We start from the raw sequence: 24,589 nt of genomic DNA, 5'->3' as shown, positions 1-24,589 counted from the left end.
GACGCGGGCATTTATGAGGGCTTTTGAAATTTGACGTTGCAGTATCCGATCCGCCAACATAGGTGGCAGTGATGTTCATAACCAGCGGTTATATCACCAATCATGTTAAAGCGAGGAAGAAGAAAATGAAGAGGCGGGGGCTCAGGCACTGATCGGCCATGTTGATTTGGTAAGAGGAGACACAATAGAAATAGACGAGTTGGTCTAAGTGGATTTGATGAGAATTAAATAAATAAACAGCATAAACATATGCTTTGCTTTGTATCGAACAACTGAAGGAAAATACCTCGCCAGGAAAAGAAGTACAGGTGATTTTATCACTTGGTAAAACGGAGCTTTAAAACAAATGTGTTTTTGAACTGTTGCAAGTCAAGATCCATGCCATGGCTATTTTAGCTAGCTAGCTAACGTTAGCTAAGTTACGCTAACTTGTTAGATAAACGTCCACAGTGAGCAGCTGCACTTTTCTGTCGATAGTTATCTAACCTGCCAAGATGGGACACGATTGTATCCATCAGTCGAGGTAGCTAGTGTGACAACAAGGTATAGTTATAAAAATCCAGCTAGCTAGTCGCTGTTTAATAAAACATAGCTAGTTAGCTTAGCAAACAATGCCATGGGAACTCAAAATCGGTGAAGTTCCTAGTATAGTCTAAGTACCAATGATAAATTAGCATACGTGGGCGGGTATGGGTTTTAGTCTTAGGGAAAGTTTGTTTGACACTGACTCTCTTCACGGGTGTATAGCTAACTGCCCAGTTATCTAGATTGCTACATTACATTTTGGCTATCTTCTGCGTGTTGACTCCAACGGCACTCCGGTGATATCAGAGCAAGTTACTGTACTTTTATCTCCGGTAGCTAGCTATCCCACTGCTGCCACAGTAAATGACCACGTGTGTAACTTTTTGCACCGCTCTCGAGCTACCTAGCTTGCATTTAGGAGGAGCTAGATAGTGACTTTCCCTGGCGTCTCAATGTGGAATCGGGCACTTTCTGTTTTAGGATAGGAGTGGCTACGCAAAGCTGTATCGTAAACGTTGAGGTGTGTCAAAGTAGTCTGCTGTGATTACAGTTCCTACTGCCAAAGCATGCAGTGTAATGGTGTGAATATCGTTATATCTAGTTTGTCTAGTTAGAAGGAATCTAGTCCATAGATGGTGTCAGTTTCACTTTGCAATGCATTTGCAAGGTCTTTCAGTAAAGATGAATAACTGGACCAGAGTTGGCTTGGATGTACCTTGATTAAGTTGTTGGGTTTTCTTTTTTTGTGGTCACCTCTCCCAACTGCAGGGTGGTGTTCATTATGGGCCTAAGGGCCTTATGCATGTGCTGTTATTGTATTAACCTCCGTACAGGAAGCCAGATGTGGACCACCCCCATTTTGATATTGAAATTGCATTGTTATGATATTGCATTTTGAACTTTGTCCTTGTTCTGTCCTCACAGATTTGAATTTTGGTCTTAATACTTCAGAAGAGACCCTCCTCCGCATGCAGAGAGGGAATAGGGAGACCATCAAAGTGGAAGAGCCTCAGAGAACAGAAGTCCAAGACACAAGTTAACCACAGTTTTCTTTTGGATGTGCATCCCACCAGTGCTTTTATGCTGTATTTTTTTCCTTAACATTAACTTTTGTATGGAACAGGTGCTCGAAGTGAAGTTTGAAACAAGACTGTGAATACTGGAAGACAGGAACAAGCTCAGTGATCGGACCAGTATGGGCACAAAGCTGATTTAAAAAACAAAATAGATAGCCTAAGTACTGTTTATAAGACTCAGAAAGAAAGGAGAAGGTGCTTACATTTAAAAAAAAATATATAGTAAATAAAACAAAAATAGGTCATTGCAGTTAAATTGGACCAATAAAAAAGGAATATTTCCATTAATTTCTTCTAATCGCCTTAGGAGTTCTAATTCAGGACAAATATTTTACAACCTTACACGCTCACATATAATTGTCTATATTGTGTGCGGGTATATGATCTATTTATATTTGTAATTTTTCTTCATTTGGAAGAGCTGTTGTCAGATATCTTTTTCATATTTCAGATGCTCTTGTATTTTCAAGAGGTCTGTACTGTACATACTTGTTTGTAAATATAAATATTGTAAAGAAATTCTACAAGCTTAAATAAAATAAATTTTCTGTATTTTTTTTACACCTGTTTATGTGAAAGGGAATTGGAATCATTGAAAAAAGTATAGTAAAGAAAAATTGAAACTAACTTCTCAAGTTGTCAGAGAAGGTTAAGGACAAACGTTATTAGCAATGGCTACAGAGAGTGCTGCGTCCGTGGTTGTGGGACTAAACAAGCAGAACGGGCAGCTAATTGGGCAGACCAAGCCAGCTGCCCCTCAGTCAGGACCCTTACCACTGGCCTCTCTGCCAGGGAAGACCCCAGGTGCTCCTCTGAAAGCCGGCAGTGACCCACAGGAGAGCAGTGGCATCAGGTGAGGAGTGTTGGACGTGCCATTTTTATTTTTCAGTCATCTCTCAGTTACATTACATATTGGCATTTAGCAGACACTCTTATCCAGAGCGACTTACATCAATTACAGGTCTTTACAAGGTTACCCATTTATTCAGCTGGATATTTACGTACCTTGCCCAAGGGTACAACAGCAGTGCCCCAGCAGGGAATCGAACTGCAAACCTTTCAGTTACGAGTCCTGCTCCTTAACCACTATGCTACACACATCTGGCAAAGTGGAAACATTACGCGCTGTCTGTAAGGCACCGTTTCCTGTAATTTGGTTTTGAAATCCACAATTCAGTTCTCCCACAACAAGGTGCTGATACAGCTCCTCATAAAGCTACATCATACAGTCATTCGGTTGCAGCAACTTAATGCTCCTAAATTGAATTACTTTCATGGCGATTGATATGTCTAGTGATCAGATTTTACTAAGGAGTTCTTGTATAATAATCCACTGATAGTTAGGGTGACCATACTTCCTCTTTTTCCCGGAAATGTAATGTCCTCTTTTTGGGATGCATTTTTTTAGGTCCCAAAAAGAGGACATGTCCGGGAAAAAGAGGACGTATGGTCACCCTACTGATAGTATAAAGCAGACTTTCCAAACTAGTTCTGGGGCCACAGCTTGCATGCTGTTTTTTGGAGCTGAGCTGAACTGATATAATGGGATTTTATTTAGCTGTTAAATAAATACAGGTGTGCTTGTTTTAATAAACTTACAAGGTTGTATTATTCAACATACTTCAAAAATGTCACCCTTGAACAAATTTGATGTTACTGTCTCAACTAAGCTTAATTGGTAGTTCAGTTAATAAAGCTCTTAATAAAGCTGCATATTTGGTTTGGATTAATTTAAGGGGCTTAAATGAGTGGGAGTAGTTCACAGAAACTGGCTTCCAAGTACTCCTGTCTGTCTGCAGCCATTTTCATGTGTAGCTCTCAAAGCCCCTCATGCTGTAGGGGGGTCTGAATCAAACTGTCATTAATCTGTTTACCCAATTAATTATTCCTTAATCAAAGCTAGTTACCTTGTTCAGTAATCAGTGCTGTCAGTTAGAGAGACACCTGGTGGATTTCTAATTAGTTACAGGTATAAAAAGTGGGTCACAGAACATGAGATGCTCTGGCCATCTGTGACTCACCGACTTAAAGCAGTCAGAGTGCAAATCGCTGGGTGATGAGCAGCCCCCTCCCACCTCCATCTCACACGCTAAGCCTGACAAACTCGTCATCACTCAGCACATGTGACGGCTGTCAGATTAAGCCTTTCATCCTAGCTTTCTCATACACATTCTTTTTTTTTTTTTTAATCAGTTTTTTTTTTTTTAAATGTCCACTTGAATTTCTCCCGTTTTCGGTTCTGCACTCAGGTTTGGCGATAACTGGAAGAAGAACCTGCAGCTGCCCCCTAAAGATACGAGAATCAAAACCTCGGTAAGTGCCAGTAAGCATGTACTGACACTGACTGCTCGTGCATTCTCAGTGCTTACAGAATCCACGTTCATACCTGCTTCTTTTAAAGCCAGACTGTGCTCATGGAGTTCAGTCCTTTTTAAGGTTCCAAGTTCCCTTCTTTTGATGTCTCCCAGTTCATTGAGCGAATGTATAGACATTACTTTACAAGCATTTAGCAGATAGTGTTATCCAGAGCAACTTCACGCACAGTACAACGTAAGTGTATCTGTTTGAGTTATGAGCAAGTGTCAGCAGGCTAACACCACTCCTAGACTGGTCAGTAGTCAGTCAGCAGTCAGCGTTAACCCCCCCCTTCTCTGTCTCTCAGGATGTGACCGCAACGAAGGGGAACGAGTTTGAGGATTACTGTCTCAAAAGAGAGCTGCTGATGGGCATCTTTGAGATGGGCTGGGAGAAGCCGTCTCCCATCCAGGTGCTGCAAACCTGTCTCAGTCTCTCTTTCTCCTTCACTGTCTTCTGTCATCAGCAGTTGTGTACTGTGTTGCAAGCTTTCACTCAGAGCTGACGGTTTGCAAGCTGTTGCAAACTTTCCTTCAGCTCTGAGTCATAACTACACTCCTCAATAACTACAGCCTGTCCCCTGTTCTCAGGAGGAGAGCATCCCCATTGCTCTGTCAGGCCGGGACATTTTGGCTCGGGCCAAAAACGGCACCGGGAAAAGTGGGGCCTACCTTATCCCCCTGCTGGAGAGGATAGACCTGAAGAAGGATTACATTCAGGGTGAGACATTCACGTGGCTCTGGGGATGCATACATAGCAATGCTGAACCAACACACGCTTATGCCAAGTATAGCTCACATTATTGCGTTCTGCCTGTTAGGCAATATCAGGATCAGTTCCAATGCAGTCAGCTTTTTCCTTTCGAACTGAGTGGCAGTGTATGCAGTTTGTGCCTGCACGACAGGTGGTTGCAGTGCAAACTCCTGCCTTAATTGCCACTCGTGTAGGGGATGCAGCAGGTCGAGCTGCTCTCAAGTCCCCTCTTTAACTGAAGCGATGATTTGGAGGAGGTGGTCAATGCGCATATCCTACATACCTGTCGTAACTGTGCAAATGCATAGAGCAGGACTACAGGGGAGAGTGAGTGTGTGCCTATGTATATACATAGGAAACAGCTTTTGTTAATTTGACTTGGCGTAGGCTACAATGTGTATGATTGTCATTACATGACAAATCTGCTTGCTTTGGGCAAAATTCTGATAATTTTGACATCACAGTGTACGCTGTGTCACAGTTTAATCGTGCAGTGATGATCATGTCGTCGTCCCCCTGTCCCCCCCCCCCGTCCCCCGTCCAGCTCTGGTGTTGGTTCCCACTCGAGAGCTGGCACTGCAGGTCAGCCAGATCAGCATCCAGGTCAGCAAGCACCTGGGTGGGGTCAAGGTGATGGCCACCACTGGAGGAACCAACCTGAGAGATGACATCATGCGACTGGATGAGACAGGTACCCGTCACAAAGCCAGCGCACCTGTGGCTGTCACGCATGTTTTTTTGGCCTGTTTCCATGAACACATATTTCACAGAGCTTACTGAACCAGAAGGAATTCGCTTGTACCTTGTCTGGCCAGCACTTGGTCATGCAGCACTTCAGATATTGCTTATATGGCTATTTTCGTGCGTTGTACTCTGCCTCACTTGTAAATCGCTTCGGATAAAAGCATCTGCCAAATGAATACATGTAAATGTAAGGAATTAGAATGATCTCTCTCTTGTGAATTTCACCTGGTGTCCATTTTGATGACCATAGAGTTTTGACTTAACAAAGGAAGCGTCGGGTCATGTGACTAGTAGTTGATCATGGTTGAAAATGTGATGGTCACAGACTGAATGGGGACGGAATGGATCCTAAACTGATCCACTGCACTGTTCCCTTCATATTTCTCTTGTTCCAAATTTGCTGTATTGTGTCACATCACAGTGCTGTGCAGTGTGTCATTGTATCTCTCCATCCCCACCAGTACATGTGATAATAGCCACTCCGGGCAGGATCCTGGATCTAATAAAGAAGGGTGTGGCCAAAGTGGACAGAGTCCAGATGATGGTGATGGATGAGGTGAGGAGGCGTGTCCGATCTGGTTTGCCTGTGCGGTATCCGTGCGCACGTTGGTTAGAGACGCTGCAGAGAGATGTGTTGGGTGGCTCCTCTGATCTCCGTAAGCTCTCTCCTTCCAGGCAGATAAACTGCTGTCCCAGGACTTTGTGGTCCTGATTGAGGACATCATCAGCTTCCTGCCCAAGAACCGTCAGATCCTGCTGTACTCTGCCACCTTCCCCATCACTGTGCAGAAGTTCATGGTGAGGAGAGAGCCCGCTGTGGCCCGTCACGTGACGAAGCCTGTGTGTCCTTCCTCTCCAGATTCACCAACCACGGGTGCCAGGCCCGCTGTGTGTGTTTTTATGCAGCTATGCCTATGTCTGTCATGCCGTTTGTGAGATAAAAGATAACAAAATGGTTACTTACGGTTACTGATGGTTCTGCTGTGATGCTAGGATTAAAATATCATACTTAAATAAATCGTCATGTTTTCCCAGAAGTACCCGTTGGATATTGTCAGCAGTTTCTTTTTCAGATTCATACTGCATTGCAGTTCAGTTCTTACTGCAGTGGGCTTAGTTTTTGAATTTATCAGTTTTTCAGTTGAATTCCTCTGTTTATCATATTTATAGATAAGAGTAATAGGTTGATATTGAATTGGAGGTTGACATTATTTTTTTTTTTTAATGTGGGTATTCCTCTCAATAACACTAACAATAACAAGTGAGTGATAGTAAAAAAAATGATTTAATAAGCAGTTTGAATGGCAGTGCTGTGTAGGGAAATACTTCATCTGGTGTCAGCATCTATGCTGTCCCTCGGAGAGTTTTGGTGCTGCCTGCATATGCGATGGCCATGCTACCTGTCACTGTGTGCGGTGTTAGCAGGCAGGCTGACTGCTGTAGCCTTAATCCCTGACTCCTGCACTGTTTCCTCTCTGTTAATCAGCCATTTTTCTGTCCCTCTCCTCCAGAACAAACACCTTCAGAAGCCCTATGAGATAAACCTGATGGAGGAGCTGACACTGAAGGGCATCACCCAGTACTATGCCTACGTCACAGAACGGCAGAAAGTGCACTGCCTCAACACGCTCTTTTCCAGGGTGAGCACCGACACACACACACACGCACACACACACACACACACACACACACACACACACACACACATCACTCAGAGGTGCACGCCCACAGAGGCAGATCTTTGTTACATACAACGATACTGTTGTAGTAGTTTTTGGAACAAGCAATTACCTGCAGGTTTTTTTTTCTTTATTGCAGCACAGTAATGCATTAGAGCAAGGTGCATTATACCTTCAAGTCTTTCAAGTTCTGGTGGTGTCATTCAAGTGCACTAGTGTCTGACTGGAATGTCATTAATACTGATGAGGTGACAAGAGTGTAAGACATGGCTTGCTCTGCCAGGAGTTGAGAGAATTCAGTGATAAGGTTATTTATTTACCCAGGCTTGTGAGTTTGCGGTCTGATCAACTTCCTCGTATCAGCAAAAAGAGGACTGATTTATTCTTCTTTCTTTTTTTTTTTTTTTTTTTACAGTTGCAGATCAACCAGTCCATCATTTTCTGTAACTCCACTCAGAGGGTGGAGCTGTTGGCCAAGAAGATCACCCAGCTGGGCTACTCCTGCTTCTACATACATGCCAAGATGATGCAGGTGAGGCCCAGTGGCAGCAGATAGGAGGTTCTTTTGAACTGAATTACCCCAACCTGATTTGATTCCTTGTGTTTTTATGACTAACAAGATTGCTGTTTTAAATAACTTATCACCTTTTAGTAGCTCATTTCACATTAAACCAATGTCAGTATTGATGATAAACTCTAACATGTAAGTTGGAACCCAGTCTCCCATCTCTGTTATTCAACACTTAATTTAACCCAAACTCTGTTGTTATTGAAGTGATCTCTTTAGATAAAAAGAATTAGCTGCTGAAGAGGGATCCTTACTAAAACTTGATTGGACTTGTGTTCAGTCATTATTCAGGACCATTTTTTCATAGGAAGGTAGAAGGATTCAGACATGAGGGGGAGAGTGTATGGATCTTACCAGTTTGTGTTACCGTCTTACCTCTTCTCACTGGCGTGTGATTTCCTCAGGAGTACAGAAACCGTGTGTTCCACGACTTCCGGAACGGACTCTGCAGAAACCTGGTCTGCACAGGTAGGCATTCTGCTCCATTATTATAACGCAGTTGCATTTCTTTGCATTGTTGCATTATGACATTCAGATACTGTTTAAGAAATTTGATGCTAATGAGGACTGCCAGTTATTGTTAGTTAAAGCCATGACACCTGAAGGTGTTTTTCTTAGCGCGTACTTCAAGATGGGAGATGTTTATCCTTCTTGCAAGGGCTAAAGGTTCATTTTTCACCTATAGCTGCTCTTCATGTTAATCAACCCAAATCCAAAATCTTGGAATCTGCTGTACATAGGTGCTGTATTTTCCTTTCCTTCACAGACCTGTTCACCAGAGGCATAGACATCCAGGCTGTGAATGTTGTCATCAACTTCGACTTTCCCAAGAATGCAGAGACATACCTGCATCGCATCGGGAGATCAGGTGAGGGAGCAGCACAGGGGAGAATTCAGGTGTCTGATTTTGACTCAGGTCGTAATTTTACCTGGTGGTGTTTTTGACCTCTTAGTTTTTATAAGCTGTAAATGAGATGTTGTGGTCATCTGGAATGAAGTTCATTGACAAAATAAACTGGGAGTTATTCAGAAAATAAACCCAGTGAAGTTACATTCCAACAAGAACTGAAAAGGAATTTGAAGTCCTGTGATACCCGGGCTAGTTACTGTTCTGAGTTGGAGGGTTGTTTTCTACAGTAGATGTACTTTAAAGAAACTTTGAAAAAGACACCTTTTACAAAGAAACAAAATAACAAAAAGGCAGGAATGTGATCATTCTCTTTCTCTCTTTATCAGGGAGGTATGGTCACCTGGGCCTGGCCATCAACCTCATCACCTCGGAGGACCGCTTCAGCCTCAAGGCCATCGAGGACCAGCTGGTGACTGACATCAAGCCCATCCCGAGCAGCATCGACAAGAGCCTGTACGTGGCTGAGTTCCACTCCACCAACCCCGACGCCGAGGCAGAGGAGGCGGGGAGAGAGGCCGGCCTCAACACCACTCAGCCCCAGCAGCCCTGAGCGGTGAGACTGACATGACCCCTGACCTCTGACCTCTCCCCCTGTGGCAGCGGAAACTCACTCACAGCAAGGGGTCTAAAAGAGCTGAAATCACTTGGGTCGAGTGCGGAGTGAATGCGGTGAACTAACTGCCATTTACTTAGCTGAGTGACAGAGACACTGAACGTCTTTGCTAGAGGGGTGGGTATTGACTTTTCGGCTTGGGAGGCCATTGAAACTGATTGACTTGAAACTTTGATTTCAGGATGGGTTAGTCGTTGAGCAAAGCCTCGCTGAGTGGAATGTGCCAGCCAAACAGACTGATTTAATGTGAAATGAGAGACTGGCAGCCCAAAAATACTTTCACCCTTCAGAGAGCAGTTCCGTCTCACATCTGTCTCCAACTCTACCTGTTTTGTCCCACTTCCAGGAAAATAGAACAACACCAGCTTTTGCACAATATTCTGCTTTTGCACTCAGATTTCAGGCTTATTTGTTTCTGAATTTTTTGACCTCAGTTTCTGTCTGAATCTTTGTCTAACCATTGCATTGGTTATTCTGTCTCAATCGGGTAAAGTTGCAAGGTGAACTAATAAAACAGTCCAACTTAAATGTTTTGCACCTAAACAGCCTGATTTAACCCCTCACCAACCAACTTCTGCTTTGAGAACCACACTCCCAGAAGGTGCAAAAAAATGTCCAACATCTAGCTTTGTGCAGCAGCGTCAGTCAGCCCCAAGCCTTTCAACTGTTGGGTGGTGACTGCTTTAGCCAAGTGTGCATGGCCCACCGCTAATTACGTGGAGGCGGGAGGAAACGATAGTTCCTTCTTCAGACCCCTTGCAAAATTTTAAAGTTGGACTCCTCTGCGTTATTCACCTTGGGATTTATTTTCTCCGGCATACAAGGAGATATTCTTGCTTGTTGAAGTGGAATGTTAGGGGTATGATGAGATGGCATTCCAAGTGAAGCAAATGCGCCAGACCTAAATGCAACCACACGACCATCTACAAGCCCACAAGTCCTATAGGAAACCGTTCTACACACGGTGGGTTTGTGGAAGTCAGCGCGATTGCAGTGTGTTCCTGACATTTACAAAGTGGTCTATACAGGAGATGGTGTGTTATGCACACTTTGGTTGTATGTTTTTACCACAGACTACATTAGGATCAATAACAGGGAGTATCAAGTTTGTTTTTCATCCTCTTAAACTTTTCACCAAGGGGTGCTTAAAGAAGACTAATTTCAGAAAAGGTGATGGGAAGTTTTTTTTTTTATTATTTTTTTTAGCACAATTGTAGCATATCTTTAAACTGGCAGCTGTAATTTCCTACCATTAAATTGGTGTGTTGATAATGATAAAAAAAAGCAGAAAACTAATATTTTGATTTCATTAAGGAATACGTTTGGGGAAGGGAGGTGAGGGCTGTGGGGGCAAGAGTTGCATGTTGCGTTGATTGTTAAAGTTGGACTCCAGTGGAATTTTCCCCATATTTCATTGGTCAGAATATTGGGACTGAATTTATTTGGAAGTGATATATGCACTCTGTCCAATACATTTGTACAGTAAAGAGCGAAAGCTTTTAAACATGATTCCTGTTTGATTACTGTTTGATTTCTAATATTTTATGGAAAACTTGTTTGAACTGCCCACTGAAATCCAAGTTTAGGGCTGTTATCAACTTTCCCAAAACAATGGAATACTAACCCTGTAATGTGGTGTAACAGGATACAACCCAGGTTCTCCAAATAGCGTGTTGAATGGTAATGTTTGACTTCCACTGGAGTCCACCTTTACCCAGCTCCTCTCTGGTTCTTGTGAGCTACAGTACACTCACTCAGGCACCATAACAACCAGACTGCAGGGAGGAAGGGGGCTGTCACCTGGTATGGCACCCGGTATGCTGCCTGTAGGTGCTGAAACCCGGTGCCGAAGTGTTCAAACTGCCTGTGCTGTATGCTCGTCAGAGCCAGTTGTGCTACAAGTGTGAAAGGCTATTGTATACGTTCTTGTGCAGCCAGTTATCACACTTTTTTTGTTCATAGCGTTGTAAAATAAGTGTAATTATGTTAAAGGTACCAGTAGTCCTCCTCAGCTTTACCAAAGGTATGTAGGTGGAAAATAAGAGGACAATTTATGTCTTGGTTTTGAGTCAGGCCAATGGACATTACCTGTGAGGTAACTGGCAAAAGGTTTACTGTACATTAACTGCCTGCTATTGCTGGACACAAGTTTTTTTTTTTTTTTTTCCTGCTGTTGATCAACTCATTGTGTTGCTGTGTTAATGAGTCTTAAGTGGATGTCTTTTTGTAGCTGGGGCTTCAAACTGTGGCTTAGATGTATGATTCAGGGCTGTTAGAATCACGCTTCATTTTGTTGGACTTAATGGATCTGTTCATCGGTCTGTACACCAGGACCCAACACATCAAAGCATTCTTCCTTTACAGGTGTAACGAAAGGGCTTATTTCAAATGTAGTGTTCATGGGTTCGTTTCAGAGTCAGGGAATTGTATTGTTTCACCTCAAGAGTTGATCACTGCACCGGGTCTTTAATGTCTGTGGACTTTTATATTAAAATTTCAGAAAAGACCAAAAAAAAAAAAAAAAAAATCCTGGATGTACATAAAGAGTATACGGAGAGGGGAAGTGGGATGGGGTGTGAGTAGTTTTATGTAATGTTGTGTAATGAGGAAACTAACTGTAAATGATGTAAATAATCTTTTTGCTTCAAATAACAAAATCTGTTGGTGGAGGTGGAGGCAGGTGAAAGATTTGAGGTTTTTTTTTCAGTGCTTAATTTCAGGATCTGAAGCAAAAACAACCAAATGGTGTGCAGAGCTATGTGACAGCCTTTGTGGCTGTGGCTGTGGCTGTGGCTGTGGCTGTGGCTGTGTGTGTGTGTGTGTGTGTGTGTGTGTGTGTGACTTTTTTTAACTCTTTTTTTTTTTTTTTTTTTTTCTTACATGTATGGCTTTAGTATTTTGTGTGTGTGTGTGTGTATGCGCGTGTGCGCACACGTGCGTGTGGGCGTGTGTGTGTGTGTGTGTATGCGTGTGTGTTGGGGTGTTGAGAGAAGGCGAGAGTCCATGTATGCCTGTGTTTAAACTTGCATCTGGTCTGCAGTTTCAAAATGTGACTAGTTAGGAGGTTACATTGCATCATTCCAGTTGCTATAAAATGTGAATAAGGATGATGAATAAGTCTAAACTGGCATAGAAACACAAAAGGCTCTTCAGAGTAATGTGCCTGAGGTGAAGTGAGAAGCATTCTCCCAACACTGAGGTGGTACTTGCTTGTCATGCAAGTTCATTTACTGAGTTTATGGTGTTGCTTTATTGTACAAAAAACAAACAAAAAAAAAACTAACTACGCAAACTATTCAAGTGTATTTGTGAGGAGTTTGAAACACCAGCAGAAAATCTGTGAACTCTTCCAGACAAATATTATAATAACCACACATGTTTCAAATGCTCTGTTAATTAACTTGTTAAAATTCATGTCATTTTTTTTTTTTTTTTTACCATTTGCATTCTTTTTTTGTCCTGTTTTCAGATTTGTGAGTCAGTGGAAAAAAGATTTGTGTGTTAATTTGAGTTTGTTGTGTGTCTATGTTCATATGGCCAGGTGTACTGTATTCCACTGATAGCCTGTGATTTATATGTTGGGACCCAACAACAGAATGTGTTCAACAATATCCTCTAAAGCTTGAGCAACTTTGAGGTGAATTTTATTTTTATTATTTTTATTCCTGAAGAGGACATTGTCATGTCTAATATGTAATTTGGTCTGTTTTGATTGGCAAATGCAAATAACCAGATGAATGGCAGTTTACAAGAAGTTTATTTTATTTGAATATAGGAGTGCCCTACACAAACCAATACATGGGCATTTGTGACAGAGTGTTAAAAAGATAAAGTACTCATTTCAGCAGGTTTTTTTCTTGCACATGGGAATGTACAAACATTGGTGGCTGTTCTTTTTTTCCCTAAACTGTGCAGCTCTGTGAGATTGGGAGATGTAGAGAGACACTCTTTTGCTGTTTCCACTCTTCAGGAGTTCTTAATATTGAAAGCATCGAACTGCAGTATCCCTTCAAAAAATAATGAACTTCTCTACCTCTCTCACTCTGTCCTGAGGTATATTTTAAAAATGCTTAAATAAAATCCAAGGAGGGGATTATTCTGTTTAATAAAAAAAAACATCAACCCATCTCTAGTGTCTTTTCCCTTTTCTCACCATATCCACTGTTTCCAACGGAAAGCAATGTTTTGTCATCATTTTACTGGACATATTTATTCGTCAAGCATTATGACAGCCCTGCTCATCCCAGTTTCTATCCTTCACAATTGCTAATGATAGGTAATACATTTCCATCTATTACTGTGTTAGGCATACTCAGTGTGTATGTACAGAAAAAGTACAGTAACATTGTAGCACATGCTGACCTTCATCAGTGATCTCTTGCGTCACAAAATCTGGAGTGCAACCAAATAGTCTTGACGTCACGCCCCCTGTTCCAATCGGAGGCCTCCGAGCTGCACTAGCCCGCCCCTTAACCCTTGACGGACAGGAAATTTTACTTCCAATCAAAACGGGGGATCCTTTTGCCCCTCTTTATGGGACGAATCACTTTGCGTTTTATTGTCGGGGGTGGAGTTTCTTCAGGAGCCTCACCCAGTGAGAGCAGGACGGAAGGTACTGACAACGAATAGGATTGATACGGAGGCGTGGTCAAGGCAAACGCACACCCTCACATTTGAATGGTCTAACAAACACGATGGTCGCTACGTAGATATTGACATGTATTAAGCCAAGAGTCGTTTAGAAAGAGCATAAATTACCCAATCCGCTGTTACTTTAAAAGAAGTAGGCGGGATGTAGGGGGAAGCCAGCAGTTGTAGGTTGTCCTTTTCGCTTGCGCTGCCGGGTATCACATCGCTGTCCTCTGACTGGGAAATAAAACGTGAGTAGTCGCAACACGAGGTTTAAATGAAAATTGGCGTAACACACTGAAATTGTCTATTGTGAATTATTACATAATTCACAATCATAATTATTAATCATGGGAGTATAATGCCCCTTGTTAGCTCAATAGCCATTTTAGTAACAAGATAAAGAGAAGGACTGTTGTATCATTGCAGCAAGCTAACCAGCAAAATTGCTGTATCGTATTGCTGTCACACACTAATAGCGTTAGCTAGCTGACTTAGCTACAAGAGAATCCGTAAGGTTAGTGACCTAGATTAGAAATTTACTTGTATTACCCGATTTCGATTTTGTGCCATGGTTAGTTATTTAGCTAGCAACTCAACATTTAGCGAATCATGTGATTGCAGCATTAGCTTGTTAGCGTTACTGTATCTGCTGACTGCCTTGCTAGCTAGTTACCAATCATTCATTCAGACACTAGCTAGTTAGCTGGACTGATTTCCTCAAAATCGTTCAACACGACAAGATAGTAAGGCAGTTGTATCATCAGAAAATTTTCATTACTGTGAAATTATTTGTTTTCAAAAAATGCAGAGTTTAGTTAGATCTTTCAGTTTTCCAACGGTGGTGGGTAGGCCTTAGCTAGCTAGCTCCCAATGTCATACTCCGCAGAAATAACTTGGCTGCTAGATCTGGCTAGTTTTGGTCGTCTAGTTGTCAGCTTGCTAGAACAACTAGCTGCCTACCTCAGTATACTGTAGCTAGCTGGCTTGGTGCCCCAAGATAGATTGGTTATGTCAACACTAAAATTAACCACCTTCTAGTACGGTATACTGTACTTAGTCACGAGGGTCACATAGCCAGTTAGCTAACGCGAGCTAACTGAGAGCATGCATTGAAAGTATCAGTTTTAACGATACATTTTCCTGATAGCGAGCTGGTTACGTTAGCTGGCTAGGCAGCTAGAAGGGTAGATGCTGTGTAAACATTGGGTGTCTGCTTTGTAATTTTAGCTGGGAAGCTATCGTGCAATTACAAGGAATCTTGTTTTGAAATTTTAGTCTGGTCTCGTACGAGGATGACATGCCCTTTGTACCAAAATGAATAAGGAGTGCAAAATGGACATCGTTACCCCTTCCCGCTAGCTAATTAGATAACTTGTTGAGGTCGTACTTTACATAAGAAAATTTGTCGCGGAAACGCGTTGTTAACGTGACAGTTACGTGCCGTCATGAAACGCATGTGTTTCTCAGATCGGAGACACGGCCATTCAGCCTGGTTTTGTTTGCAGTCATAGTAGTCGTAGTGTTGAGTTGAACATCGGAGTTCTGTGTTATATTATTTGAGTGAGCAGTTTGTGCTGTCAGTCTTTTTTGATGATTATTTCCCTCTCTCCCCCTACCCCCCCCCGCCCCCCCCAACCTACCTACCTACCTACCTGCCACCTCCATTACCTTTGCCCTGCTCCTTTCTTCTTCTTCCGTTGTTCTTACTTTCTTTTCCCATGTTCTTTCCTGTCCTTGTTTCTGTTGGTCTCTCCCCTTCCTTGTCCAGGCAGCAGAACCCTCCCAGTCTAACCGTCAATACCCATCACCTCACAGCTACCCTTCTCTCTCTCTCTTCCCCCTCCCTCTCTCTTTCTCTTTCTCTCCCTCAGCATGGGCAGTGTGTTGGCTGCCAGCTCACCCAACCCTCCCCCTGCATCGGGCGGCAGTAGTCCGGGGGGAGCGGGGTTGGTGTCGGTACCCCCGGGGTTCACCATGCCCCCGGTCTCTTCCATCCCGTCCTCCACCACCGGTGCTAACGGTTCGGGTCAGCAGGGGGAGACGGAGAGCCCCCTTCCCAACCCCGGCACTTTTGAGGAGTGCCACCGGAAGTGCAAAGGTAAGGTGTGAGGGAGCGTTTGGGGTAATGTGTCACTGTCTGTGTGTAGTAAGGCTGGGTGTCTCTGGTGCAGCAAGCTAACGTTTTCTGTTAGAGCCAATGGGATATCAGGCCCTATGTATAATCTAATGAAAAACATCACTGCAGTGTGATTTAGTGGAATCTGGTGTGTGCTCCAGAGCCATGTTCTGTCAGCAGTATCATGTTTTAATGAGAAAGTTAATAATGAACTGTTCAGAACAAAGTAATAAAAAAAGATGACCACCAAACCTGTCTGTCCATTTATTGGAGAGCTTATAGTTAATTCTTGACCTCTTGCCAAATATTTCAGACTGCAAGCAGTCAAAACAGCTACTGGCACAGCACAAGAGTACTCCAGGCTATATGCAAGTGGCAGAACAGTGAGCAGCGAACAAATGCAAGCCACTTAAAAGTACACTAACAAACCAGAACTACAAGTAATTGAGCAATCATGTTGCACGCTAATGTTGCAGCTAACTGTGACTTATGGATATAATTGCCTAGCTACTAGTACTAGCTAGCTTAGTAAGCGCAATGGCTAGAGATGTATTGACATTGCAGTACTGTTTGAATCCGACCGATATATACCGAGGCACTTGTAATACAAATTATAACTATGTTAATGAAAGCAAGTCAAAAAAATATTGTATGGTATATCCATGTTATCACCACATTTTTTTTACATACCAATTGATAGTAGCTGACAGTTCAAATTGGTACCAGACAGGAGGTTAAAAACTGACCGGAACTCCATAGCCAGACAGTGGAGGAACACATTGTGTGTCTCTGTGGTGATACTCAGTGTCAAGAATAAATGTCTGCTGGTTTCTGTCTGCCTCCTACAGCTGGTCCTTGTCATACGTTTCTCTGTAATACATGCTGTGTCCTCATTTTCATCCCTCACGTCTCACACCTCCATTCTCTCCCTTTCAGAGGTCTTCCCCATGCAGATGGAAGGGGTGAGGCTGGTGGTCAACAAAGGCCTGAGCAACCACTTCCAGGTCAGCACAGGTCACCTGCCCTGTTTGCCTTGTGAACGTTTGAAAAACATTTGTAAAAATTTGAGTATGATTTAAACTGACCAGAAAAGCTGGGCAGTTTGTAGACTGAGGACATATTCAAAGACTGGCAGATGGACTGATTTGTGTGACCGTTTGAAAATAACTGACTTTGTCCAAAGGCAGATGGTGAAGGAGAATGGTGACAGATTAAAGTTGCTTAGAATTTGGCTTTGTGTAGGACGGCCTATTATAATTTGTGTCGTGTTTACACTTCCCATTCATAGGAGACTGATTATTTCTGTAAGTGCATGTACTTCAGCAGCCTATGGAGAAGCAGGAGGTAGTCAGTAGGTTTTTTTTTTTTTTGGTTAATGGCCAGTGCTTCAGCCGTCCCCTGCCTTTCTCTCTCCACCCTTCAGGTAAATCACACTGTGGCCCTCAGCACTCTGGGAGACTCCACCTACAGGTTTGGTGCCACCTACGTGGGCTCCAAACAGACTGGACCAGCTGAGGTACGCCAGCGCGCCGGCTGTTAAATGTTGTGTATTCCGTGTTGGTGGTGGGGCAGTAGAGAGTGGGCACAGTGACTCCGCTGTGACGGGGATTCAGGAGAGATTCTTTAGCATTAATCCATGCAGCTGGCTCTTCATGTGGCACACCACCCAATATGTGGTTTGTTACGGTACATTACATTTGCTGTACACATGAAAAGTACCTATATTGTGCTGTGTGTGTGGTTGTGTGTATAGCAATAATGTGTCTCTGTCTGTCTTTAGTCGTTCCCGGTCCTGGTGGGGGACATGGACAATAGTGGTAGCCTGAACGCCCAGGTCATTCACCAGCTCACCGAACGAGTGCGCTCCAAGATAGCCTTCCAGGTACTGAGAGGGAATGAGAGAGAGTGTGTGTGTGTTTGCACCTCCGGGGTTGAGACTAAAATGTCACTGTCTTTGGATATTTTCCTGAGGAAACTAGACTCTGTTAATATTCCATCCTGCCGATGTCCTCAAACTGCGCCACATCCCTGAGTGCGGTTGAAATGGGTGACTTCTTGGATCATTTTGCATTCCCTCTGCTTGTGTCCTGGGAATTTTGAGAAGGCTACTGCACTAAAAAAAAAAGATGTGATTGATTGACAGTGTGCTTTTTGTGGCCTCAGACTCAGCAGCAGAAGTTTGTGAACTGGCAGTGTGACGCTGAATTCCGGGGAGAGGACTTCACTGCCGCCTTAACCCTCGGCAACCCAGACGTCCTTGTCGGCTCTGGTAAACTCACCATGTCAACTTCTTACACAGTTTTCCCTGTTGTCCATATTACTTGAGCTTTCCGGTTGTCTGCTTTTACTTTCTGGGAGTGTTCCAGCCATAGAGCACTGGCTATCGTGCAGGAAAAGGGAGAGGTTAGGGAATGAAGTGGTGAAAAATGAAAGATTAGATTTTTAGTAGTACTGTGTGCTTATGATTGTGTTGGAAAGAGTATGAGGATGCTGTTTTTGGGATTTCCTCCCAGCTGGGTGTGTTGCCAGTGAAGAAAGAGCTATGTTTAACTGTAGGTTGCAGACGGTTTGTGGGAGCAAGCTGTTTTGAATTTGAAAGAAATTACTAGTCAAGTCATAGCCAGCAGTGTGCAGAGTTTGTATGGGCTGTGGTGAATATGAGATCAAGGGGGGGGGGGTCTTTCAGTATATTACTCGAGAGCTTAGCTGTAGCTTCAAGGGCTTTCTTTGTGGTTATGTAACGTTAATATAACTGAACGGTATACGTATTAAAAAATGGTGGTGTAATTTCTCAGGATCCTGATGGTGTTTCTTAATTTATTTCTTGCTCTGACTCTCAGGTATAGTGGTGGCACACTACCTCCAGTCCATCACCCCTTCTCTGGCCCTCGGGGGGGAGCTGGTGTACCACCGCAGGCCTGGGGAAGAGGGCGCCGTCATGTCCCTGGCGGGCAGGTACACAGGTGAGACCACACGCTGCTGCGTGGAGCACCTCCAATCTGAGTGTGACCGATGACTAAGTAATGTTGACCAACCATTTTGCAGCAATTTAAATGCTATATTTAGATTATTGATAGGATTACTGATGGGATTAGAGACGGATCTGTAATAATGGAATACCGTAAAGACGTCAGAACTTTAAGCGTCCATGGATGAAGCCATAACCACCAAAGTCCACGCCAAAGAACATCACAAAAGCAAGTTTGTCTGCTGTGTTATCAACAAGATGCTTGTTAGTGGGCATGAAGGGATTTTGAATTATATGAACACATTCAGAAAGCTTAACATAACTTTACTCTGACATTGTTTTTTGAAAAACGTTTCCTTTTCTCCCCTATTATCCAATAAATTACAGTGCTGTGGAGGATAAACATCAACCCAAATCTCTTAGTGCTGCTGTAAATTGCTTGAGGTCTAACTTCTTACTTCCTCTTGGCTTGGGTGTGCAGCTCATGTGGAATGGATTAAAGTCAGTGTGGCAGCCGTCCAGCCGTAGGTCTCTGTAATGCTGCGGTGTTAATTAGGATCGGTGTGATTCATTTTGGGTGGCACACAGGACCAGCGGAAGGGGGAGGAGGTGGCTGCTGCCATTTTTATCTCTCTCTCTCTATCTCTCTCATGCTCTTCCTTGCCTTCTCCTTGTCTCAGGCAGTAATTACATCGCCACACTGACTCTGGGAGGAGCAGGGGCCCATGCTTCCTACTACCACAAAGCCAACGACCAGGTAAGGCACACCCACAGTCCCGCTGCCCCAGGGCACCCCTCCAGGGTGTCCTGCACTCTGTGTGACCCCTTTCCTTTGCAGGGTAGTGTTCTTTCACAGGAATGTGCTGCCCAGTCACAGTCCATTGGGCTGGCCCACATCTCATAGGGGTGTTAAAGAGCTGAAGCATTAAGCTAGGTTTTTTAGAATGCGTGTAACTGCCCTGACAGCATGTTTGTGTTATCTTTGCGGTTTGTATTTGTGTGTGTGATTTTGTATATGTGCGTTTTCATTTGGCAGGAGTGGAAGGTGTGTGTGTGTGTGTGTGTGTGTGTGTGTGTGTGTGTGTGTGTGTGTGTGTGTGTGTGTGTGTGTGTGTGTGTGTGTGTGTGTGTGTGTGTGTGTGTGTGTTTGTGTGTGTGTGTTTGTGGGTGAGTGTTTGTGTGTGTGTGTGTGTGTGTGTGTTTTTGTGTGTGTTTTTGTGTGTGTGTGTGTGTGTGTGTGTGTGTGTGTGTGTGTGTGTGTTTGTGTTTGTGTGTGTGTGTCGCATGTTTATTCACGTCATCGGATCTCTGTCTCAGAGCAGTATCAGGCACATTTGCTATACAGCTGTGTGAAAACGCACTTTTTGCTTCATACAGTGTGTCTTTGTCTTTGACCGTGTCCCCTTCTTCTTCCAGCTGCAGGTCGGGGTGGAGTTTGAGGCCAGCACTAGGATGCAGGACACCAGCGTCTCCTTTGGCTACCAGCTGGACGTCCCCAAGGCCAACCTGCTCTTCAAAGGTACATTGGACTACATGATCCTTGTCAGCTACAGCTCTGGCAAACAGTATGGATCAGTGAGGACTAGATTTTCTGCCCTCAACAACAAATACAAGATCAGTTTGCACCTCCTCTGATCCATGTCCCATCCATCAACTTTTAAATTTTAATCCTGGATCAGTTGTTTAGGGTATAATTAAACAGTGTAGCATAGTGGCTAAGGAGCAGGAATTGTAACCGAAAGGTTGCCGGTTCGATTCCCCACTGGGACCCTGCTGCTGTATGCTTGGACGAGGTACTTAACCCACTGTTGCCTCAGTAAAAATCCAGCTGTATAAATGGATAACAAAAAAACTGTAACCAATGTAAGCTGCTCCGGATAAGAGCGTCTGCTAAATGCCAGTAATGTAATGTAATAACGCTCCCTCTCTGTCACAGGCTCCCTGGACAGTAACTGGGTGGTGGGGGCAACACTGGAGAAGAAACTGATTCCTCTGCCCCTCTCCCTGGCCCTGTGCGCCTTCCTCAACCACCGCAAGAACAAGTTCCAGTGCGGCTTCGGCGTCACCATCGGATAGACGCCCAAGCCGCCGAGACTGACTGACGCTGAAACTGACACCCTGAAAGACTGACGGACGGACATGCAGCAGGTGTGACAGACAAACGGAAGCTGTAACATAGAGACCAACGTAACATACTGTACAGAAGGTGGAGGAACACATCGACACACAGACACGGTCCTTAGGAAACTATCAAATTGCAGCGCTTTTTTTTTTTTTTTTTTTTCGTTTGGCTTTTTTTTTTTTTTGCCCATTAGTTTTTTTTTTGTCGGTCATTGTCTTTTTTTTAAGATTTTTTTTTTTTTGTACTGTACAGGCTGTCAGTCTGAGCACGTGATGCATGAAGACTTTTGTGCTGACGGTTGAGTCTCGTGGGGCCTTGAGGGTTGGAGTTGCTCTAGAATGTTTGGAATCTGTCGTTTTTTTTTTGTTTGTTTTTTTAATTCCCCCCCCTCCTCTCATTCATTTTTTCAGTGGTACATATATATGAGACAATATATATTACCTGTATATATACTATTAAAAAAGATAAATGACATTTCTTACAAAATTGGAAGAAAACCGGGTGTGTGTGTGTGTTTCTTTGACTCTGGCAGGCAGATGGATGTGTGTGAGTCCTATTCTGTGTCTTGAGCTGATTACAAATTCTTTGATCTCTTTGTGCTTCCTCCCACATATTTAAGAATGGCAATATTTTATGTGGGCAAACAGATTATTATTTATGTCTTTCTGTAAATCTGGGTGTCTGATAAGCAATTAATACTGGTATGTAGAAGATCTGTGTCCTTTGTTTTGTGATGGTGATAGAATTTATTTTCTGGACATTTGCCACTTTGAATTCAAGGCCATATGCAGATATATACAGAAAGATATGTGAGTGGAGTATTGAGTTTTCATTTAACACGTCAAGTAAAAGCTCAGAAATGGGGCATAGTTGAGATAGGTGGGTGGGTTATTAAAAAGTATAAAGCAGCTAATCCCTGTTCACATGATTGTGACAAAGTCAAGGATTGAAAAGGAAGCTTGAAGGGAATTCCTGGCCATTGGGTTTATGGGTTTGGAGGCTGATCGCCTGGACGAAGATGACACCACGTCAGGTGGGCCTGAAACAATACTGACCGTCTAGATCCAGGAATCCATAAAGATGGCTGATGGTGGCAGGTGAACTGCTTTGGAGGCCAGCTGAATTAAGACGAGGAAAGTTTTCAATTTGCGGGAGTGGAAGCCCTGGAGTAACGGGACAGTTTAGGTCTCATAAATGCTTCACTGCAGTTGAATTGTGAGACTGAATTCAGTATTTCACTGAAATTAGTTTGATCAACTTTTAGTTATTTAGCCATTTGATATTAAGATTAATATTTGTGGGTGAGTAGGGGATCAAAGTTGTCTGAATTCTGCTTTGCATCACGACCTCTTGTAGGCTCTGTTCTTGCTGGTATAGTCGCCTCTTGGCAGGTGAACACTTCCCTCTACTGGTCAAATAATGTAATGACTACAATATCAGCAACAACTGTTTGGTAGTTTTGCAGAACACAGAAAAATGTATAATATTTTTTTAATTTGAATGAATGTGTTTATACCTACATTTTTATTCTATGTGATACATTATATCTTGTGAGCACTCAGCTGTGACCATAGAGCAGGCACTGTCTTGAGGCTGTGACTGCTTTGGTGGATTAATTTTCAGTGCCTTTTCACCATAGAGTGGGAAAATAGACATGGTGTTACCTTGAGGACCCAGCTCATGCAGTCATTGAGTCAGTAAGTGAGTGAATGAGGGACATTGCTCTTTCTCTGGTCTTCTCGGTCACAGTCAGTGAGAAGATTCACAGGTATGTGTTCTTCAGTCCTGCCACCAGATGGCGATAGAAAATATATATGGTCATTTTATAAGACAAAGTTCCATTGAATGACACGGTGAACGGAATATTTTATCCACACATGGTTGGCATTAGTTGCTTAGACATTCTGAGACAAAATACATAATTTGCCCGGCAAACAAATGGCACAAAATCTGTCTCATTGTGTAGCTGTCTGCGAAGAGATGCAGAAAACGGCTCAGCACAAATCGTTACACACACCTGATTTATTTTGTTTGCCTACCAAGTGTCTGCACCCTGTGTGTGCAGGCATGTTTTCCTCAGCATACAGAGGCATGTGACGTGTGTGTGATCAATGCCCCCCTCCCACCCTCAGCTTATCTGTGATCACTGGACTCTGCCTCAGTCTGATGTAGACAGCGGTGACGTACGACGGGAGTGTCACCCTTAAGCGATCAGACAGTCACAGTGAGAGGGACAGAGAGATCACAGCCATGGATGCCGCGGTAATTAAAATGTTCACGGAAGGAGTGAAGACTGGAGCCACGGGAGAGAGTTGGACACAGGCAGTCACTGCATGTTTAAACAGCTACATGGCACAAGCATGAAAAATTCTATGCGTGAACTCATATGATTGGTACTGGATTCTGCTGCACCCGTATGTGTAAATTTTATGAAAATGTACAGGATCAATGTGGGTAATAATGAAGCTTGCTTGCACTCTTGTATTACTGTGCTTGCTAACACCATTGATTTAGGTCATCATTTGTTGTAATTTATTGGGTCGGCAGATCCAGGAATGGTGACTGATGACATATTCCATCATGCGTTACGCAGACAGAAACAAGTAAAAAATGTATCAAATTATTATTATTAAGTTCACCCCAGAACATGAAGTACAGACAAATGTTCTAGATAGCATCCAATCAAAATAATGGGGGTTCAGGTGGATGGATGAAAATAAGAATGACCCCCATGTAACCTCGTCATTTGTATACTGAGATGTGTCTGTAGTGCAGATATAGAAGATGAAATATTCTTGCAGCATCCAGGGGTGTTCTCACGAGGCCAAACATCATCAACTCATAACCTTGTTTGAACTTGCACATTATACTCTCCAACGGGAGTCATGCTTACATAACTATAACCCATAACCAATCAATACAAGAATGTACAGTCATAGGAAGGTATTTATGACGAAGATATTTGAAGTAATCATGACGACACTTGGAAACGGTTAAATACACATGTACTCAGCTTTACAGTTTTATCATTGTAATGATAGAAGATTTTCAGTGGAATAATGAAAAAAAATGGGTGTAAGATGCTGAAAGATTACCTACACCAAAAATTCACATCCCCAGTTCAACCATAAACCTAGACTTCTCTGTAGGGAGTAGGAGGGAGATGAAGTTCAGGTCATTTGGGAAATATGCCAAGCACTACCAAATCCAAACACAATCACGTAACACCTTCCTGGAACAACTTGCTAGAGTGACTTTGTAGGTAGGGAACCAGAAGTGTTGTCATTTCAGATCAGAGTACGACTACTGTTGTTTTACAACAACTTAACGTGGATTGTGTCAGTTAATATCCAGCTGTAACCAAATGAAACTGTTAGCTATTTAACTTGCCCTAAATCAAGGTAATGGCCAAATCGATACATAACATGAACACCTGTATGTGTGCCATTTTATGAATGAGCGCAATACTAGGATTCAACATTCAACATGCTGAGTCCCTCTCTGTCTTTAAGAAACATCTGATTCTGA

General features: G+C 43.1%; 2 protein-coding genes across 5 annotated transcripts; both read left to right on the top strand.

The window, feature by feature from the left end:
* The first annotated feature begins 2,218 nt into the window (after window positions 1-2,218).
* On the top strand, window positions 2,219-11,972 carry LOC118796630 (probable ATP-dependent RNA helicase ddx6). The gene is made up of 12 exons (XM_036555627.1): window positions 2,219-2,454; window positions 3,851-3,914; window positions 4,264-4,368; window positions 4,547-4,676; window positions 5,254-5,400; window positions 5,915-6,009; window positions 6,129-6,251; window positions 6,965-7,093; window positions 7,548-7,664; window positions 8,105-8,168; window positions 8,467-8,568; window positions 8,937-11,972. Exons 1-12 carry the CDS (start codon window positions 2,273-2,275, stop codon window positions 9,158-9,160), a joined length of 1,482 nt encoding a protein of 493 aa, XP_036411520.1. The 5' UTR covers window positions 2,219-2,272; the 3' UTR covers window positions 9,161-11,972.
* A 2,072-nt stretch (window positions 11,973-14,044) lies between these two features.
* LOC118796642 (mitochondrial import receptor subunit TOM40 homolog) lies at window positions 14,045-21,235 on the top strand. 4 transcript variants are annotated; one of them, XM_036555645.1, is made up of 10 exons: window positions 14,045-14,103; window positions 15,624-15,953; window positions 16,908-16,975; window positions 17,395-17,487; window positions 17,752-17,853; window positions 18,135-18,240; window positions 18,812-18,934; window positions 19,620-19,696; window positions 20,356-20,458; window positions 20,876-21,235. In XM_036555645.1, the coding sequence occupies exons 2-10, from the start codon at window positions 15,728-15,730 to the stop codon at window positions 21,013-21,015; spliced, it is 1,038 nt and encodes a 345-aa protein (XP_036411538.1). In that variant the 5' UTR covers window positions 14,045-14,103; window positions 15,624-15,727; the 3' UTR covers window positions 21,016-21,235. The 4 variants fall into 4 exon arrangements, with proteins under 4 accessions (XP_036411538.1, XP_036411542.1, XP_036411541.1 ...); XM_036555649.1 differs by having other exon boundaries at window positions 14,048-14,103; window positions 15,727-15,953; XM_036555648.1 differs by having other exon boundaries at window positions 14,077-14,103; window positions 15,628-15,953.
* Window positions 21,236-24,589: the final 3,354 nt, after the last annotated feature.

Source organism: Megalops cyprinoides, chromosome 21 (genome assembly GCF_013368585.1).
Source record: "Megalops cyprinoides isolate fMegCyp1 chromosome 21, fMegCyp1.pri, whole genome shotgun sequence".
Classification (NCBI taxonomy): Eukaryota; Metazoa; Chordata; class Actinopteri; order Elopiformes; family Megalopidae; genus Megalops; species Megalops cyprinoides.
Note: the sequence above shows the minus strand (reverse complement) of the source record. Positions and strands in the feature narration are given on the sequence as shown.